Source organism: Bufo gargarizans, chromosome 3, assembly GCF_014858855.1.
Source record: "Bufo gargarizans isolate SCDJY-AF-19 chromosome 3, ASM1485885v1, whole genome shotgun sequence".
NCBI lineage: Eukaryota > Metazoa > Chordata > Amphibia > Anura > Bufonidae > Bufo > Bufo gargarizans.
The window spans coordinates 480202810-480223370 of NC_058082.1; the positions used below are offsets into that span (position 1 = coordinate 480202810).

A 20561-nucleotide genomic window follows, 5' to 3' on the forward strand; every position below is an offset into this window, starting at 1 on the left:
ACAGACAAACTATGTGTAGTCTAATCATGCAGTTCTATATTACGCCCCTGCTTCTTACGCCTGGATGGTAAGCCATCTATGGACAAAAATGGTTGGTTTTCACATGCAACATTTTATATATTCGTGTGGAGAGTTTTTAATCTACATTTCCTAACAGAAACCCCAGCTTGCAGTATCATGCCAGGAAGAGATAGGAAATGTGAGGCAGGGGGGGAACAATGAGAATGCTTAACAGGTAACACCCTCTGAGCTCTGACCTAGAAGATACACAAGTCGGTACAGAAACATTCTCATTAAAGGGGTTGTCTCACCTTAAGACACTGATGGTATATCACTAGGATTTACCCCCAATGTCAGATAGGTACGGGGACCTCTGGGACCCACTTCTCATCTCCAGAACCGGACCCCCAAAGTCAACAGAGGGCAGTCACACATGTGCGGCTGCCCTCCATTAATTTCTATGGCAGTTCCAGAAATAGCTGAGCACTGGCTTGCCCATTTCCAGTGGTCTTATAGAAGTGAATGGAGCTGTGCCCATGCTTGCACGGTGTGCTCTCCATTCATTTATATGTGACTTCCATAGCGTAGTGAGCGTGTTCACTGGGCTATTTTCAGAATATGCCTAGTGCACTTTCACAAACTTTCGGAGATAGGTGCCGCACCATTGGTGGCATATCCTAGCGATATACCACCAATGAATGATAAAATGACGATAAAACCCCTTTTCCAGATAAATCAAAAGATAAACTCCAAAATAGGTCCTTTAACCTCACTAAGAATATCATATTACTGGAGTAGCTGTGTTCACATCTGTGTTGGAAACTTGACAGACCTCACTACAGTCAGTGAGGTCTGTCAGGGACCGTTTGTGTCCATCATGTGTTGGATCACATGCTTTCATCATTTTCATTGCTCTGCTCCTACGACACAACAGGACAACTGAAGGCAAAAGAGCAGATTTCAACAATCTATAAAGAACTGGGAAAGAGGCGAATGGATTGCTATTCTACAGGCAAGGACGTAGGGCCTCATTTTGCACTAAATATCCAAACTCATGGCAGGTGTGAACAGACCCTAAAAGACATTCTTTTTTTTTACTATAGGAGGTTAAAATGTAAATATTCACATTCTCCAGGAAAAAGGAAATGAAACAAAGAACTTTAAAACAATTGAACCACAAATAAAATGTATATGACCACAATTTCAAACATAATAATAAAAGCTGTGAATTTCCTAATTTACTCACCGTTCATTTTTGGTTGAGGCTTTAGAGACCCTCTGTATTTGGCGATCCAGCGCCAGCAAGCTGAACCAATGAGAGAACTCCTGGTGGCGGTAATGAATGATGCAAGTATTAAGAGCCACGTTACTCTGGATATCTATAGAGGTGACCTGATTAGACAGAAGGAGAGCTTGTCAAAAGGCATCTAGGTAACTTCAAGCAACTTACATCGCATAAAAAGGAAGATCGACATCACAACATGTGTCTCAGACCTAGAAGAGGTCTCATCTATAGTCCATGGCCAATCTAAGATGATTTTATGGTATGCAGCCATACAGTTCCTCACCTGAACACCAGCCTTCAAATGATTTAGGCAAAGGATCCTTTGTCGGCTCTGTGACAATAATAAACCATCTGAAGACAGAAGTCAGAAACAATATGATATATTCTCTTAACATTGCATTATTAAGAGCAGCTATAGACTTTAATTCCAAATGTAACCATCCAGAATATGAACCCTGGGCCTCAGATACCCTCTGGAAGCTGTAGTTAAATATCCACTTTTGTCACCAGTGGGCTGTGTCCACTGCTATGCTTAATAAGCAGGAGGGGGTCATTAAAGGATAGCGGTCAAATCATTTTTACCAATGCACATGACCGTATTTTTGGTCCGCATCCAATCCCCATTTTTTTTATCCGTTCAGCAGTTCCGTAAAATGTTGTGGACAAGAATAGGCATCGTTTCAATGGTTACGCAAAAAAAAGGGATGCAAAACACATATGGTCGTGTGAATACGGCCTAACAGTGCTGCCCCACAAAAGGTCGTTAACGCATTCCAAACATTACTGTGTGTACTTTATGTCTTTATTCCATGTCCAGGAAAAGCACTTTTCTTCTTCTGAAAAATGGCTCCCAAGTGCCCAGCTGGGTGGGCTTTGCTTTTCCAAGTGTCCACCTGGGAGATGTTTTTCAGCACAGAATAAAAGTGCTTTTCCTGGAGGTGGAATAAAGACACAAAGCGCACACAGGTATGTTTGGAATGCGCCAGCAACCTTCTGTGGGGCAAAGTTAGTTATATTAGTGAAAATGATGTGACAGGCTCCCTTTAAAGGGGTTCTGCACTTTCTGATCGGCGGGGGTCCGACACCCGAGACCCCCGCCGATCAGCTGTTTGAGAAGGCAGCGGCACTCCAGGAGCGCCGCTGCCTTCTCACTGTTTACCGCCGGGCCGCCCGCCCACTGACGTCACGACTTGTATCAACTAGAGTGGGTGCGGCTAAGCTCCATTCAATGAACAGAGCTTAGCCGCGCCCACTCTAGTTGATACAAGTCGTGACGTCAGAGGGCGGGCGGCGGTAAACAGTGAGAAGGCAGCGGCGCTCCTGGAGCGCCGCTGCCTTCTCAAACAGCTGATCGGCGGGGGTCCCGGGTGTCAGACCCCCGCCGATCAGAAGCTGATGATCTATCCAGAGGATAGATCATCAGTTAAATGAAAGTGCAGAACCCCTTTAAAGAATAATTCTAATCTTGTCAAGTGAATGTATATATATATATATATATATATATATATATAGTGTACACACATTTACAATCACATTTATGTACCTATATAAAATATGCTATCACTTTATGAACGGTGGAGGTCAGTCCTCTGGATCAATACTTCACTGTTTTGCCCTCCAAAGCGGTGCTCCGGACCACCTGGATGTGCATACAACTGCACCATCCACTAAAATGGAGCTGGGCTGGAGTTCCCTGCACAGTTAGAGGCTAAGATGCTGCAGTGAAGAGGACGCAGTGCTGAATAAGCGCTGCAGCCCATTCAGGATAAGTGGTGGGGATCCCAGAGGTAGGACATCAATCATAAAGAGATGACATAGCCTAGTGCTGTACTATCACTTCATGAGACTAGAATACCCCTTTAACAGCTATTTAAATAATTATAAGAGAGAATGCCAAATTGTCCATTTAATATAGAGATGCGACTAACCTCTACATCATAGATTGTGCCAGTCTGCAATTACATTCAGTTCTTCAATGACAACTTCCACTTGAAATTGTGAAAACATACCTTCTATTAGAAGATCAGCGCTCATTTGTGACAGTTCTGAAGTGCCTATGAACTTTCGCATGGGCAGCTGATCCTCCTCCCTTGTATAAGAAAACTTTAGGAGTTTCAGAGTCCAGTTTAAGTGCCTGGGGAATGAACAAGAAGCTCAAGTATCAACTTGAATTTAGGTCTGTCTCCTTTCATCATCACACACAGGAATTACAGTACCTTTGCTGACTGTTCATGGACAGGACAACAGTGCTGCTTTCGAAGGCAACATCCAGCTTGCAAGGTAATCGCTCTACCAGCTGCAGCCACCTAGGAGCTGTGATGTCTCCTGTTGAGGAAAAGTAAAGAAAAAGATTCAGGTAGGTAATAAATGAGTCCCCAGACTGGTTAATACCAAATCATTCATCCCCAAGAAAAAACAAAATAAAACATAGAAGTTCCCTTACCTGCATTTTTGTTGGTGTACAATTACACCATATGAACATAGTCTGCTTTCACATCAACCCTATTGATTTCCATGGTTCTGCTTTGTCATAGGAGCAGAACGTATTTTTTTTTAAATGAAATCTGCAATAGAGTCTCCTAACGGATCCCTCTGAAGCAGATGTGAACTTAGTCGAAAGGCTCTTTTACATGGAATGATAAGCCAATCATCGAGTACGAGTAGTCGTAGAGACGCTCATTCCCAATAATTGGCCTTTGCAAAAGGTGTCAGTGATCACTCAATAAAAGAACAAACCCTTGGTCATCAGGTGATCCTGTAGTTCTGCTGCTACCAAAAATTACTGTTCCTCTGCAGCAGATCGCACTGTCCAAACAGCAATCTGCTGCCCAGGAACAGTGATCTTTCAATGGGGAAAAGCAATCGCTGTAGAGATCGCTTGACCCCATACAGCAGGGGTGATTGCAGCATGTAAATACAGCCCTCATCTCCGCTATTGATCAGGCAATTATCGGGAATTGTCAGATATATCGGTCCATGTAAAAGGAGCTTTATTCTAGCCCTAGAAGTAGGGGCGAAGATGGTTTGCAATTCTGCATTCAGCTGTTGATTTCCTCTGTGTAAAAGGTGGAGTTTGTGGCCATAAAATACAATAGTCTCTGTTTTCCAGTTAGATAACTAGGGCACACGCATGAAGTATGACGACTATATATGACTACTGCCTGGAACTGAAGCAATATTAGACATACACAAGCTGTGTGATAAAATGCTCCTACATATGAAGAAAAGAAAAAAAGTACTCAAGCATCCTACCAATTAAGGTCATGTCCAAATGATACACTATAACCAGAAAAGACCATTGTTAATAATGATACTAGAACAAGATGTTTCAGATTTCACTATCATTTAAGTGCAATTTGGAAAAAAGAAGCCTCAATCAGCATGAAACCCCAGAGCTCCTAGGGATATGTTGACATGCCGCAGCGATATAGCTTTTTTTTTTTTTTACAATATAAAATATCAATACAGTGTTTGAAATGGAGCCAACATGTTATAGCTGTCAATGTGAATCCCTGGGTGCCAACCTGTGTTTGCCTGTTCCTCTGTACCGCTGCCGTCTTGAGCGTTATCCCGCACTGCTGAAACCAGTCGTTTCTGCAGCAGGTCACTGTGGAAGAAACTCTCATGGACCTCTGCATGTAGACTCCGCACCCTCAGACCGACGGCCTGCAAGCTCTTCTCATTGATGCTGCATTCAACAGTAAGAGCAAGGGAGAGCTCTGCCAGACAGGCTTCATCCTGCTAATCAATGGTCACAGGCAATGGAAACCAGGGTTAGAATCTTATGTATGCTGGGTATTCAGTTTTTATCAGGTAGCAAAATGTATTCTATTACGGTCGGTACAATTCACATTCCTGCAAAATGCATACCAATATTGTATTAAAGCAATAATTATGAAGGACTTTAATATTGATGGCCTTTCCATAGTGTAGACCAGGAATGTCAAACTCGTGGCCCTCCAGCTGTTGCAAAACTACAACTCCCATCATGCCTGGGCATACTACAGCTATCAGTGAATGATGGGAGTTGTAGTTTTGCAACATTTGGAGGGCCATGAGTTTGACATCCATGGTGTAGACCATCAATATCAGATCAGTAAGGCTCTGATTTCTCCACCAATCAGCTGATTGAAGGGGCTACGGTGCTTCATCGTTTACCTGGCACAGCGATGTACATGTTGTGCCTGGTACTGAATCTTAGTCCCATTCAAATGAAAAAGACTGAGCCACATGTAGTACCAGGCACAGCCACTACAAAATGCATGGCGCTGTGCCTGGTAAACGATGAAGACATCCCTTCAATCCCTTCAGTCAGCGGAGGTGGAGAGAGAATCACCCCCCCCCCCACCATTCTGATATTGATGGTCTAGGCCAGGGATGGCCAATCTGCAGCCCTCCAGCTGTTGTGAAACTACAACTCCCATTATGCCCTGCTGTAGGCTGTCCGGACATGCTAGGAGTTGTGGTTTTGCAACAGCTGGGGGGCCGCAGATTGGGCACCCCTGGACTAGGCCATCAACATTAAAGCTCTGTAAAACCACTTTAAACCAAACTTGATAAAATGTGTTTAAAGGGAACCTGTCACCGGGATTTTGTGTATAGAGCTGAGGACATGGGTTGCTAGATGGCCGCTAGCACATCCGCAGTCCCCAGTCCCCATAGCTCTGTGTGCTTTTATTGTGTAAAAAAACCGATTTGATACATATGCAAATTAACCTGTGATGAGTCCTGTCCCAGACTCATCTCACGTACAGGACTCATTTCAGGTTAATTTGCATATGTATCAAATCCGTTTTTTTACACAATAAAAGCACACAGAGCTCTGGGGACTGGGTACTGCGGATGTGCTAGCGGCCATCTAGCAACCCATGTCCTCAGCTCTATGCGCAAAATCCCGGTGACAGGTTCCCTTTAAGCCCATGTATACCACATAGGCGCATGCAGCTGTTTGGGGGTACCAATACAGAAGGATTGCACCTGAAGTTATCTTATAATTCATAATGAGGGCTTAGGAGCCAAAACACGTGTGCATGCTGAAATGTGTAAACTGCAGGTGTTCAGGTTGCAGGAGGGCAATGGTGGGCAATGGTGTAAGGGCACTTACTGGCTACGGCTGAGCAGAATACTCACTTGCTTACTGCTCTTTAGTAACTTGCTGGTCAGCTGGTTAAGGCTCAGCGTGCAGTCCATTCTGCAAGTAAAACATGAAACTTAGAAATGCACTTTCCACTTCCCTTTCTTTTGGGTTTCAAGCATTAAAGAGGTTGACCGAGATACATTTTTTTTATTTAAAAATGGGAACCCGATAGATAGAAAAATGTGACACAGTCATGAACCCCCTCCGTTCTAGCACTGCTACAGCCGCAATGTAATGTTCTGGCTGCAACAATGATACATGTGACTGCTGAAGCCAAGCACTGGCCTCAGTGGTCTACAGCATGAGACATTTTAAGTAAGTAACATTTTATTATTAATCGGTTAGGTTTCCTGACATTTTTAAACAAGTTCCCAATGCATGAATGTAAAATGGCCACAGGGGGTCATTTACTATCAGATATATGCCAGTTTCCTGGCGTATATCTGTTGCAGATTGCATTTAACATTCTCTACACCTGTTTTAGGCGTAGAAAGGGGTCTAAATTTAAGCCAGCAAGGAAGCTGGCTTACATTTAGACGGGCGGTGGATGCGCCAAAGTTAAGGGGAGGCCCTGCTCTCAGATGTACCAGCTCTTATGACATCAGCATGGTATCCATCCCCTATATTCTGAGACGTGGCTAAGTTGGAACGGAGTGTGGACTATTTTTTATTGTTTTTCTTACAACCGCTATAGTCACATGATTGATGCATACAATGGCTTACAAACAGCCACAGGCATGCAGAAGCACACTAGAGGAATGGGACATATTTTTAAATAATATTCACTGTGATATGCCATATGCCTTTTTTATATGATGCACAGTGCTGCAAAAAAAAAAAAAAACCCCACAGACAGCCCTTTAAAGGTGTTCTCTAGGAACGGCAATCTATCCTAGAATGTGAGCAGAACTGGTTGCTACTACCTGCAGAGCTGCCTAGGGGGGTGAGGCCGCACTACACACTATGATGTGGTACTTGTATACCGTATTTTTCGCCCCATAAGACGCACTTTTTCTTCCCCCAAAACGGGGGAGAAATGCCCCTGCGTCTTATGGGGCGAATGCTTGCCGTTTTACATCGCAAGCTGCGATGTAGATGCGAGCGGGGACTCGGGGAGGGACTGGGAGGAGGAGCTGGGGCCGGCAATAGCGGCGGGGCGGTGCAGTCAGTGTAGTATCCCCGCCCCGCCGCTCCGGTATAGTAATATAAGATGTCATAATCATTTATTGGTTATTAAACATGCCCCCTCAGTCGTATTACTACCTTATATCCTAATCGCATCTGTAGAATTCATGCAGGCCGGGCGGGCAGCAGCAAGTCTTGTCATGTGCCTGCGCCGCCTACTTTATGAATGAAGCAGGCGGCGCAGGGAAGTGACGTCACTGAGGGACGCGCCGGCCGCCCGCCTGGCCTGCATGAATTCTACAGATGCGATTAGGATATAAGGTAGTAATAGGACTGAGGGGGCATGTTTAATAACCAATAAATGAATATAACATGTTATATTTGTATACTGCTGGCGGCGGCGGCGCCGGGGTTGGCGGGGGCTGCGATCTGTGGATGGCACAGTTATGGGCTGGGGGGGTCTGTGGATGGCACATATATAACAGTGTCCGTCATCCACAGATCCCCCTGTAACAGTGTCCGTCATCCACAGATCCCCCTGTAACAGTGTCCGTCATCCACAGATCCCCCTGTAACAGTGTCCGTCATCCACAGATCCCCCTGTAACAGTGTCCGTCATCCACAGATCCCCCTGTAACAGTGTCCGTCATCCACAGATCCCCCTGTAACAGTGTCCGTCATCCACAGATCCCCCTGTAACAGTGTCCGTCATCCACAGATCCCCCCGTAACAGTGTCCGTCATCCACAGATCCCCCCGTAACAGTGTCCGTCATCCACAGATCCCCCCGTAACAGTGTCCGTCATCCACAGATCCCCCCGTAACAGTGTCCGTCATCCACAGATCCCCCCGTAACAGTGTCCGTCATCCACAGATCCCCCCCATAACAGTGTCCGTCATCCACAGATCCCCCCCATAACAGTGTCCGTCATCCACAGATCCCCCCCATAACAGTGTCCGTCATCCACAGATCCCCCCCATAACAATGTCAGTCATCCACAGATCCCCAGTAATAGTGCCATCCACAGACCACCATTAGTTCCAAACACACAGCACACCTTTTTGGTTAAAAATATTTTTTTTCTTATTTTCCTCCCCAAAAACCCAGGTGCGTCTTATGGGCCGGTGCGTCTTATAGGGCGAAAAATACGGTATACTACACATTGGTGAGAGTTCCTGTCGGGCTGCTTAGCCATAATGGCATATCGGAGGCAGGATCATATCATTATCATGTATTGTATCAGTGTAGTGAGGCCCTGACCCCTCACACCCTTACGGTCCAGTCACACGTCCGTGGTGTATTGCGGATCCGCAAATTGCCAGCCGGCACCCCCATAGAACTGCCTATTCTTGTCAGCAAATTGCAGGCCGGCACCCCCATAGGACATGTTCTATTTTTTTCCAGAGCTGCGGACCGGAAGATCGGAGCTGCGGACCGGAAATGCGGATGCCTGCCCCATGCCTGTCCGCACCTGTTCCGGATATTGCGGAACGGGTGCGGACCCATCCCACGGACGTGTGAATGGAGCCTTAAGCAGCTCTGCTCACACTCTTGAACTTGCTGTTTGAGGCCATTTATAATTATCCTCAAAGAACCCCTTTAAGGCCTCATGCACACGACCGTTGTTTTTGTCTGCATCCGAGCCGCAGTTTTTGCAGGTCGGATGCGGACCCATTCACTTCAATGGGGCCGCAAAAGATGCAGACAGCACTCAGTGTGCTTTATGCATCCGTTGCTCCGTTACGTAGCCCCGCAAAAAAATAATAATATAACCTGTCCTATTCTTATCCGTTTTGCAGGCATTTCTACAATTGGACGCCCGTTCCGTTCATTGTGGAACGCACACGGGCGGCTTCCGTGTTTTGCGGATCCGAGATTTGTGGATCGCAAAACACACCACGGTCGTGTGCATGAGGCCTAAGAAGAAGGAATTCCTCAAATTTTCTCAACATCTAAAAAAAAGAGCTTATAAAAGTGATAATCTCTCATCTTTATAATTCCTTTTCTGTGGACTCATGTTTAGTTACAGAACTGAAAAGTGAACGTTTACCTTTTCCCATCACTGTCCAGGACGATGGCGGTCTTTGTTAAGGTCATGTGCCACAGAGACTCTGAGACGGCCACATTGAGAACCATGATATTCACAGAGTCCAAGTGTACAGACAGGAGCTGCAAAACAAAAAGTGTCCTTTTACTTCACACGATATGAAGGCAGTCCTGAATAGAGTGCTCACACAAGGCTCCAGTGTTCAGCACATGCAGCTTTGCTGCGATTTCCCGACTGTCATGTGTGAACACCGCCAATTATGGCCGCTTTACACAGAACACATGTTTAAATCCCCGCTGAGTGACTGACTGTTTAAAAAGAGAATGTGCTGGACATTTGCATCAGGACGATGCTCCCTGCCAGGAGAGAAGGGTCATTCCCTCCTAGTGACAGCTCTTGAGGGATGTACACTAGGCAGCAATCATTTTTTTTCAGAGATCTAATAGTTTCTTGCTGATCTTTTTCTTCATTTCAAATGGCCAATTACTGTTCTGATTGCTTAAAAATGAGCCAGTGATAACAATAATGGTCCATCGTTAGAACAGGTCATCAATCTAAGGCTCCATTCACAGGTCCGCAATGTGTTTTGCGGATACACAGAGCTGTGGATCCGCAAAACACGGACAGCGGCAACGTGCGTTCCGCATTTTGCGGACCGCACATTGCCGGCACTAATAGAATATGCCTGTTCTCGTCCGCAATTGCGGACAAGAATAGGACACGTTCTATTTTTTTGCGGACCCGGAAGTGCGGATCTGCAATTCCGTGTCCGGGCAGCACATCATGCTGCCCCATAGGAATGAATGGGTCTTCAATTCCGTTCCGCAAAATGCATAATGAAATTGCGGACGTGTCAATGGAGCCTAAGAGCGGTGAAGGTCCAACTCCTTTATTCTTTATCCAGGCATAGTGCGGCTTTACCAATTGTACTGTCTAAGGTCCTAAGGGTTGGAAACCCTGACATTCATATATTCATGGCGTACCCTAACAATAGGCCAGATATAGAAAATCTGGAAAAAAAATAAAAATAGTGTAAACACATTGGGGCAGATTTAGGCTCCAGTCACACATCTGCAACGTGTTTTGCGGAGCCGCGGATCCGCAAAACGGCAATGTGCATTGTGCATTTTGTGGACCGCATATTGCCGCCACTAATAGAATATGCCTGTTCTTGTCCACAATTGCGGACAAGAATAGGACATGTTCTATTTTTTTTCGGAACGTAAGTGCGGACCCGGAAGTGCGGATCCGCAATTCCGTGTCCGGGCAGCACATGGGTCCGCAATTCCATTCCGCAAAATGCGGAATGGAATTGCGGATGTGTGAATGGAGCCTTACTAAGGAAAATGTGTCAGTTTTTTACGCAAAAAAAAATTGGTGTGCATGTTTTCCATCACGTTTACTGTTTTACACTCTTTTTCTAAGCCTTTTATGCCTGGTCCGACAAGAGGACTGGCTTCATGAGAAAGGGGTACGGCGTAGTGGGAAAGGGGGCATAGCCTGAATGAACCTCCATGCTCCAAAAATGCACCAAAAGATTGGCTCATTTTTGGAGTGAAACTATGCCAACTTATAGGTGGCGTAAATTTAGATTAGACGGTTTATTTGGTGCACAGACAAAATTGTTGGCGCATAAATTTTTAGTGCACAGACAAACCTCTGGCGCACAAACGGAATTCTAGCATAAATCAAGTGCAGGATTTAGAATACTCCTAATTTACAAAAGGTCTATGCGCCAGAATAGTAACTTTGTCTAACATTAAGAGTGTGATTTGTATTCTTAGTGCAAAGTACGACACTAAGTAAATCTGCCCCATTGTTCCACGAAAAGCAGTAGCAGAAATTGTATTCTGAGAAGAGCCAACTTTACATCAGGTGTACTGGCCTCCTGGTTAGAAACTACAGATCAGTAGTGGCAACCCTATGGCACAGGTGCCAAAGGTGGCACTCGGAGCAGTTATAGCTAAATGGCCCTGCATCTTATGGAGTGAATGAGCGTTTCCATTATGGCAGCACTCATTAGGACCGGGAAGCGGTGAAGGCTCTGTACTCACCACTTCCTGGTCCTCGGCTGTGGTAAGTGTTTTTATTTTATTTTATGTCATCTGGGGGCTGATATGAGGCATGGGGCTCTTATGTCAGGTCTGATTGGGGGTCATTTATATTGAGGTCCGAGCTGAGGTCGGATTGGGGGTCTGATCTGAGGTCTTATTAACATTGGGGATCTGATTGGGGCTGTCAGCTGAGGTCTGATGAACATTGGGGGTCTGTTTGCTGGTCTGACCTGAGGTCTAATGAAATTATTATTTTCTTATTAACTTCCTCTAAAACCTAGGTGAGTCTTATGGGCCGGTGCGTCTTATAGGGCAAAAAATATGGTACATGGAAGATATACTATTGGACTGTAGTATTCAGGTTAAATTGCCATGTTGGCACTTTTTGATAGTGGTTTTGGGTTGCAGTTTGGGCACTCAGTCTCTAAAAGGTTCGCCATCACTGCTATAGATGTTACTCAGAGCAGAGGGGAGAGGCTGTGAAGCAGCCCAATGCAGAGAGCAGAATCTGGTATAATAAAACATGTCCACACTGGTTAGAAAGCTCCACGACAGATATGTTTCTCCGGCTCTCTCCAGCCCCAACCTAATGCTGTCAACCAATTAGCATTGTCAAAACTGCTGACAGACTCAGTTTAAGGCACTACATGTAAGTCAAAAGCAAACCTTAAAAATGATGGGGGTTATTTATAAACGCCGGTCTTAAAGGGGTTATCTAAGATTATAAAAAGCCCCCCACACTGAATATAACTGGCTCCCCGCGCTGCTCCTGGTCTCCGCACCGGCGCTGCAGCTTCTCCCCATGCGCAAATGAAAACATCCAGTGTCGGAGGGAAGCAGCCAACGGCAGGCAGGGATGGGGAGCAGGCTCCCTAGCATTGCAGGTGACGCTAGGGAGGCTCGTCCTTGTCCCTCCCTGCCATTGGCTGCCCCCACCCCCCCGACACTGGATGTTTTCATTTGCGCATGGGGAGAAGCTGCAGCAGCGGTGCAGGGAGCCAGGTAAGTATATTCAGTGTGGGGGTCCCGGCATATGGGTGGGCTTTTTATACTCTCGGATAACCCCTTTAATAAGTCCCTGTGCTGGAGGTGGGTCTACTGAAGTTATGAAGAGACGCCGGTCTCTACAAAACTTGGGCGGATCCACCCCTGGCCTAAATGTAAGACCGCTTCCTTGCTGGCCTACATTTAGAACATTTTCTACTCCTAAAACAGGTGTAGAAAATGATGAATGAGATGGGCCTGCCGGCCTGTCCCCCACTCTGCCCACGCCACGCCCCTTCTGTTAGACCTGGCATGAGCGGGGAAAAGTTGCAGATTGCGGCACAAAGGGCCTTTGCTACCGCAATCTCTGACAGATATATGCCAGAAAATTGGCGTATATGGACACACAGATCTTTTAAATGTGTTTAGAAAAAGAAAAACTGGAGGGAAAAAAAAATGGATAGAAGAATAATACAACAGATATTAAAGCAGTTATCCTATGATTAATAAAAAGAATGAAAATCAGACATCATATAGGACACGACAATCTCTTCCTAACAAAGCTACAACCTGCCCTGTACCTCACATCTCCCCATTCATTGTTGTGCTAGATTTATTTCAAGCTGGCAGCTCAGTGGGTGTGTCCTCTCAGAGATGTGTGTCCTGTCTGCTAAAGGATTGAACTGAGCATGTGCGTCCACCACGGTGAGGTGAACAGAGTAATAAAAAAAATAAGAGCAAACGACATGTGGCGCTGTACAGAAAGATTTCATTGTATAAAGGTCCATTCGCACAAACATAAGCAGTCCGTGCTGCGAACCGCAAATTGTGGACCGCAATGCACAGGGCACCGCCTGCGTAAATCTCATATTGCAGTGCGAACCCATTCACTTGAATGGGTCCACGATCCACAATGTAAGGCAAAAGATAGGCATGCGCTTCCGTGGTCTTCTGTTCCGTGCCTCCACACCATATCTTGAGGATTGCAGACCCGTTTAAGTCAACGGGTCCGCATCCTTGATATGGGAATCAGACGGCCGGTGCCTGTATATTGCGGAAGCACCATTTGCGGTCTGTGATACGGGCACGGACAGCCTACAGTCATGTGAAATTACCCTAACTCAGTGGCTATAATACATTTTTAATTACATGCAATTACAAAAGTTTTCCGATTCAGATCCTGGTTTTAAACCTGTAGAATATTTAACCCCATTCTACCCCTTATATAACAACAACAAAAAACAGAAGAAAGTAAAAATTGTTAGAACGGCTGAACTAATTGTTGAACAGGAGCTACGTACCTGCGATAAGATTTTCAGCACTGACGGGTTAAAGGCTCTTTTCTTAACATGTTCTGATGTGACATCAGGAACCTGTGGTTGCGCTGGTGATAACCCTTGTAGGTCTGTTCGAATGCGCACTTCTCCAAAACACAGTGCAAAGTAATGGCTAGAAGAACAGAATAAAAATGATCCTGTCGTCAGACAAACATCCTGCCAGAACTATACTGGTGGAAAATGGACTGAAATGCATGTTGGGACAGAAAAACTCATCAGTTTCCGGGAACCGCGCTAACATTTGAATGAGCTAATTTGGGGAATGTTATTAGACAGCCTGTGTGATATCACCCTTTATACAAAGTGACTAATCATTCATATTGTAGAACATTTCCTTTAGTTTACTAATAACCGCAGGCATTTTTTGGGGTATTTTTTTGGGCAACAGTGTGCAATGTGAAAATCGCCAGGTGCGCCACCATGCTGTGTTTTTTTTAAAAGAGGACAGAAAGACAAAACTCCACCTAAGAAACAAAAACGCCAGTAGCAAAAATGCGCTTGTGAGTCCTGCCTTTCTTTTTTCCATATAGACCTTCTGCTAACATCTGGGGCTGATGTTTTTACTGCAAGAAACACCACTAAAAACACAGAGTTAGGGCTCATGCACACGACCATGTGCTGCCCGTGGACGTATTGTGGCCCGCATACGGCGGGTCCGCAATACACGGGCACTGGCCGTGTGCATCCTGCATCACGGATCGCGGACCTTTTCAGTTCAATAGGTCCGCGATCCGGGAGATGCGGAACGGAGGCACGGAACGGAAGCACTACAGAGTGCTTTCATGGGTTTTCTACTTTTTTGCGGTGCGGACAGATCACGGACTCATTCAAGTTGAATGGGTCTGGATCTGTCTACGGCCGTCGCACGGATGTTGCCTTGTATTGAGGACTGTAAATTGCCGTCCTCAATGCATGGAACGGCCAGCACACGGTCGTGTGCATAAGCCCTTAAGAAAAACACCAGCAAAAACCTACATGTGAATGCAGCTTAAATCAAAAGCTTCTAATGCAGTACTTACGGTAACTCATGGTTCAGCAGCTTGCTAGATAACCAGACACTGTCAATTTCCTAAAAAAAATAATATAAAAATATGTGCGTGTGTATGTATATATATATATATATTTTTATTTTTTTATATAAAACATTTCTTTATTTTTCTTTTACTTTACTCTTTGCACAATCCACTCTATTTTTCTGGTACATGTATGTACTATGCAAAACCCTGAAGAAGCTCCCGCCATTATCATAGAAAATCATTTACAGCTTTCAGCATCTATTCCTGTCTGTTTTACCTAAGGACTTGCTTTATCTGTCTCGGTTATCTACTTATTTTTCTTTAAACTTTACTTCTTCTGGGTTGGCAGTTTTGGTCTTTGGAACCAATTACCAGTTTTCCATAGAGTTATGGACTCAAATTACAATGGTTTCAACATACAATGGTCGTTCCGGAACCAACTAATATTGTAACTTGAGGGATAACTGTATTGTGATGGCCACATTGCTTCCTTTTTCACATTATACACTGTTCGTATTCATGGGTTACGACCACCCTGCAATCCAGCAGCGGTGGTCGTGCTTACAAAAGCGATGCGTTTTCATATAGTGTGCAAGGCACGACCACTACTGATGAATTTCAGGGTGGTCGTAACCATCGGAATACAAGCAGTGTATAATGTGATGGAAAAATGAATGAAGCCAGAAAAGGAGGCAATGTGGGCAATCACAATACATTAGTAAGTGCCTTGTAACTTTCTCTACATGATAAACCCCTTTAAGTTGAGCGGATGTGCTAAGTGGACCCTTGAGAAGTCATTTGCTTACAACATGAGAGTTTTTCAGAGTTAGTTTTAGAAATTAGATGGTGCTGCAACTGACTAGTCTCTATATTTTTTCAAAAGCTCTTCACGTTAGGCAATAAAATAAGTAAAAAATAATACATATACAATGCACATGCATCCACAGCTACCTACTTACTATTTATCCTTGAATTCTATCACCCATTGTCAATATTCACTGTAACTATTGTTTCTATGTAGCATTATAAAAAGTATAGCTCGTACTGCATGTTACACTCAGTTTTTTGTTTTTTTTAAAGAGAATCTGTCAGCAGTTTTGACCATGCTAAACTGCTGATAGCACTAGGTAAAGGCTGGGAATGGCAGTATAAGCATACCTGTTGAACAGTGGCAATATGCAGTTTTAGGGTCCATTCACACATCCGTAAGTGTTTTGCAGATCCACAAATTGCGAATCCGCAAAACACGGACAACGGCAACGTGCATTCCGCAATTTGAATACCGCACATCGCCGGCACTATAATAGAAAATGCCTAATCTTGTCCGCTTAGAAGTTTAGAAGCAAAAAACTCCGTTTTTAAAGGACCAGTTCAGGTCTGAAGTCACTTTGTGAGGCTTACATAATAGAAACCACCCAAAAATTACTCCATTCTAGAAACTACACCCCTCAAGGTATTCAAAACTGATTTTTACAAACTTTGTTAACCCTTTAGGTGTTCCACAAGAATTAATGGAAAATAGAGATACAATTTAAAAATTTCACTTTTTGGTCAGATTTTCCATTTTAATAATTTTTTTCCAGTTGCAAAGCAAGGGTTAACAGCCAAACAAAACTCATTATTTATGGCCCTGATCCTGTAGTTTACAGAAACACCCCATATGAGGTCGTAAACTGCTGTACGGGCACACGGCAGGGCGCAGAAGGAAAGGAATGCCATACGGTTTTTGGAAGGCAGATTTTGCTGGACTGGTTTTTTGACACCATGTCCCATTTGAAGCCCCCCTGATGCACCCCTAGAGTAGAAACTCCAAAAAAAGCAACCCCATTTTAGAACCTGCAGGATAGGGTGGCAGTTTTGTTGGTACTAGTTTAGGGTACATGTGATTTTTGGTTGCTCTATATTACACTTTTTGTGAGGCAAGGTAACAAGAAATAGCTGTTTTGGCACAGTTTTTTTTTTTTGTTATTTACAACATTCATCTGACAGGTTAGATCATGTGGTATTTTTATAGAACAGGTTTTCACAGACACGGCGATACCTAATATGTATACTTTTTATTTATGTAAGTTTTACACAATGATTTCATTTTTGAAACAAAAAAAAATATATACCGGTATATATCATGTTTTAGTGTTTCCATAGTCTGAGAGCCATAGTTTTTTCAGTTTTTGGGCGATTACCTTGGGTAAGGGATGATTTTTGCGGGATGAGATGTCAGTTTGATTGGCACTATTTTGGGGTGCGTATGACTTTTTGATCGCTTGCTATTACACTTTTTGTGATGTAAGGTGACAAAAAAATGGTTTATTTACCACAGTTTAAATTTTTTACGGTATTCACCTGAGGACTTGGGTCATGTGATATTTTTATAGAGCCGGTCGATACCTAATATGCCCCCCCCCCCCATATTTTTATTTTTAGCAATTTTTAACTTTATTTGCGGAAAATTAAATTTTTGCTTATTTTTACTTGAAACTTTTAATTTTTGGGGGGAAAACTTTATTTTTTAAACTTTTTTTTTCACTTTCCTTTTTGTCCCACTTTGGGACTTCAACTTTTGGGGGTCTAATCTCCTTTACAATGCATTCCAATACTTATGTATTGGAATGCATTGGCTGTATGAGTAATACAGTGTGTATTACTCATACATCTTCCGGCCGGTGAGATCCAGGGGCTGGATCTCACAGGCTCGTCACCAGAACGCAGCGAGCTGCCTTCCATGCCATCGGGTCCCCCCTACAGCCACATGGGACCCGATGGCACCGCCGCAACCTATAGTAAAAGCCGCAGGTCTGAATTAAATTGACCCCCCCTGCGCATTGACCCAAGGTGCCTGCTAAATTATTTGAGCAGGCACCTTGTTCCGATCACCGCCCACCCGATCGGAAATAAACATGACGTACCGGTACGTCATGTGTCCTTAAGTACCAGGACATCATGCCATACCGGTACGTCATGTGTCTGCAAGAGGTTAAGCAGAACCTGGCAGAATACAACTTCATATTGACACTACTCCTGAGAATAAAAGCTCCACAACAGTTATGTTTGCTCTCCCCAGCCCCTACCTAGTGCTGTCAGCAGTTTAGAATTGTCAAAACTGCTGACAGACTCCCTTAAAGCCTAGAATTGGTGTTCATATCTGCAGAATTTCAGAACACAAGTCAAACACCCAGCTTACAATGATATGTGCAAACCAAGGCATAGATAGGAAACAAGAACATAAACACCACAGGAACAGCAAGCGCAGAAAGTAAGGAAACTTTAAGCCAAGTCCAAGAGTGAATTTCCTTGTTCTGTATTGCGCAAACATGATACAAAATTTACTTAGGGTGTATAATCCACCACCCCCCCCAATATGACCAAATACGTAACATGTTCTCACCAAAGTTTGCTGCTGATGCTTCCCAAACTTCAGACTGATGTTCTGGAACCATAAGAATCCAAGGCTTCCAATCTTCAACTCTGCTCCAAGTTTCCTCTGACACCAGCTACTGGCCAGGCGATAAAGCAGCCATCTATAAATGGAAGACGAGTATTTAGTGCTTGTTGTTCACACAGCATCATGAGTACTACCATGTAAGGCCTCGTTCTCATTTCCGTTTTCCACTGACCAGTGCTGTCCGCATTTTCCATCCAGCACACGTACCCATTGATTTTAACGTGTTTGTTCTTCACAGATGAAACACTGACTGATTTTTTCACAGACGTCAAATGGACACGGCAATGTGAACAAGACCTTGGTGTTTGATCAGAGACTTCAATTAGGCATTGTGAGCTCAAACCAGGTCAAGAATAAGTCCTTTTCTTGACCATGTTGTGGATGAAAATAGGCAGTTCTAGTGAAGGGAGTAACAAAATCATGGCATGCACACAGCCAGTATCCATCTTTCACATGGTCACGTGAAGGAGGCCTCTGGCTCACAATTACTGATCAAACACTGACTGTGAAAGTGTCCAAAACCAGTAGTGAAGCCTACACAGATATAAAGGTATAATGGAAAGATTTCCTTCTCTTCTGTGTATTTGACCCATACCTGGTTTGGGCTCACAATAACTGATGAAAATAACTGACCAAATAACTGAAGTGTGAACTCAGTCTTAGGCCTCATGCGGCCCACAAATTGTAGATCCTGGACATCGCCATGCCCTGCCCTTGGTTACAACTGTCTATTCTTGTCCCCAAAACGTACAAGAAAAGAGCATGTTCTTTTTTTTTTTTGCAGGTGCCGCGGAACGGACGGCACACAGTGCGCTGTCCACATCTTTTGCGGCCCCATCGAAATGTATAGGTCCGTATCTAATAAGTAACAGATGCGGATCAGACCAAAACCACGGTGGTGTGCATGAAGCTTTATGAGAATAGATGATGAACCAGGACTGGTATATTATGGGCAATGCAGTTATACCCCGGGGGATGGCAGATCCTCTTTAAAACTGGCCATGTAAAATAGTAAAATGATTTATATCACAGGAAACGTTACATTGTATAAAAGAAAAAACAGGATAGTCAGTTGCAATCATCTAGCAGTTATATGATGCACACATTCATCTCCTGTGAAAATGAGCAACTAATGAGTTAACAAGTATATGCCAAGTATGCAGGGTGCCAGGCGGATACACGAGGTGTTACAATAGAGGACGACGTGTGAAGAAAGCTCAAATACCCAGCGCAGTCTACACGTCAGGTACGTCTGTAACCACTTGTTTCCCAGTGCACTTATACGCACAGAGGAGCAATGTCCAGAGCAGACAAGACCCAGCAAACCTCACCACCACTGCTACAGCGAGAGGGGCTGCATGCTACCTCCAGCAGCAGCAGCACTGCCACTCCAGTCTCAGAAAACGTTCACCAGTCTGTGCTGGCAGAGACTATTTTATAATGTACATCAGGGCTGGAGAAAATCCAATCACCATGGCCGGGAAATACACCCGGGCAACTGGATTCTGTGTCTTCCGTGTCATTGACTGCATCAAAGCCTTACTGACTACTGGGGAGGGGGAAGTTGGGAGCCCTGCTGTGTCTACCAGGAAAATAAGGGGAGGGGGGGTCCCTGTTGTGACTACTGGCAAAGTAGGGGGTGAAGCTGTGACTCCTGCGGAACTCGGGGGGCTTCTGTCATTATTTGGGAAAGTGGAGGAGACAGCTGTGACTGCTGGGAAAGTGGAGGAGACAGCTGTGACTGCTGGGAAAGTGGAGGAGACAGCTGTGACTGCTGGGAAAGTGGAGGAGACAGCTGTGACTGCTGGGAAAGTGGAGGAGACAGCTGTGACTGCTGGGAAAGTGGAGGAGACAGCTGTGACTGCTGGGAAAGTGGAGGAGACAGCTGTGACTGCTGGGAAAGTGGAGGAGACAGCTGTGACTGCTGGGAAAGTGGAGGAGACAGCTGTGACTGCTGGGAAAGTGGAGGAGACAGCTGTGACTGCTGGGAAAGTGGAGGAGACAGCTGTGACTGCTGGGAAAGTGTGCGGTTCTCATTTTTGCCGCCCTGCTGAAAAGGTGCAGATCAGATGCAGAACTAAAATACAGTTGTGTGCACGGGATTGTCTCACCTCAGCAAATTGCATTCATCATG

At 44.7% G+C, this 20561-nt stretch overlaps 1 protein-coding gene across 2 annotated transcripts in view; it reads right to left on the bottom strand.

Annotated features, from left to right (window-relative positions):
- The window catches only part of KIAA0100 (KIAA0100 ortholog), a 76790-nt gene that overhangs the window by 47518 nt on the left and 8711 nt on the right, over window positions 1-20561 (bottom strand). The window contains exons 2-11 of one of the 2 annotated variants that reach the window (XM_044283791.1): window positions 18371-18503; window positions 14989-15038; window positions 13934-14081; window positions 9598-9716; window positions 6416-6476; window positions 4810-5023; window positions 3502-3610; window positions 3295-3419; window positions 1569-1636; window positions 1247-1392 (exon numbers count right to left, since the gene is read on the bottom strand). In XM_044283791.1, coding sequence (XP_044139726.1) covers window positions 1247-1392; window positions 1569-1636; window positions 3295-3419; window positions 3502-3610; window positions 4810-5023; window positions 6416-6476; window positions 9598-9716; window positions 13934-14081; window positions 14989-15038; window positions 18371-18503 — 1173 coding nt within the window. Of the gene's footprint in view, window positions 1-1246; window positions 1393-1568; window positions 1637-3294; window positions 3420-3501; window positions 3611-4809; window positions 5027-6415; window positions 6477-9597; window positions 9717-13933; window positions 14082-14988; window positions 15039-18370; window positions 18504-20561 lie in introns of both variants that reach the window. The other variant, XM_044283790.1, reaches the window with a different exon arrangement.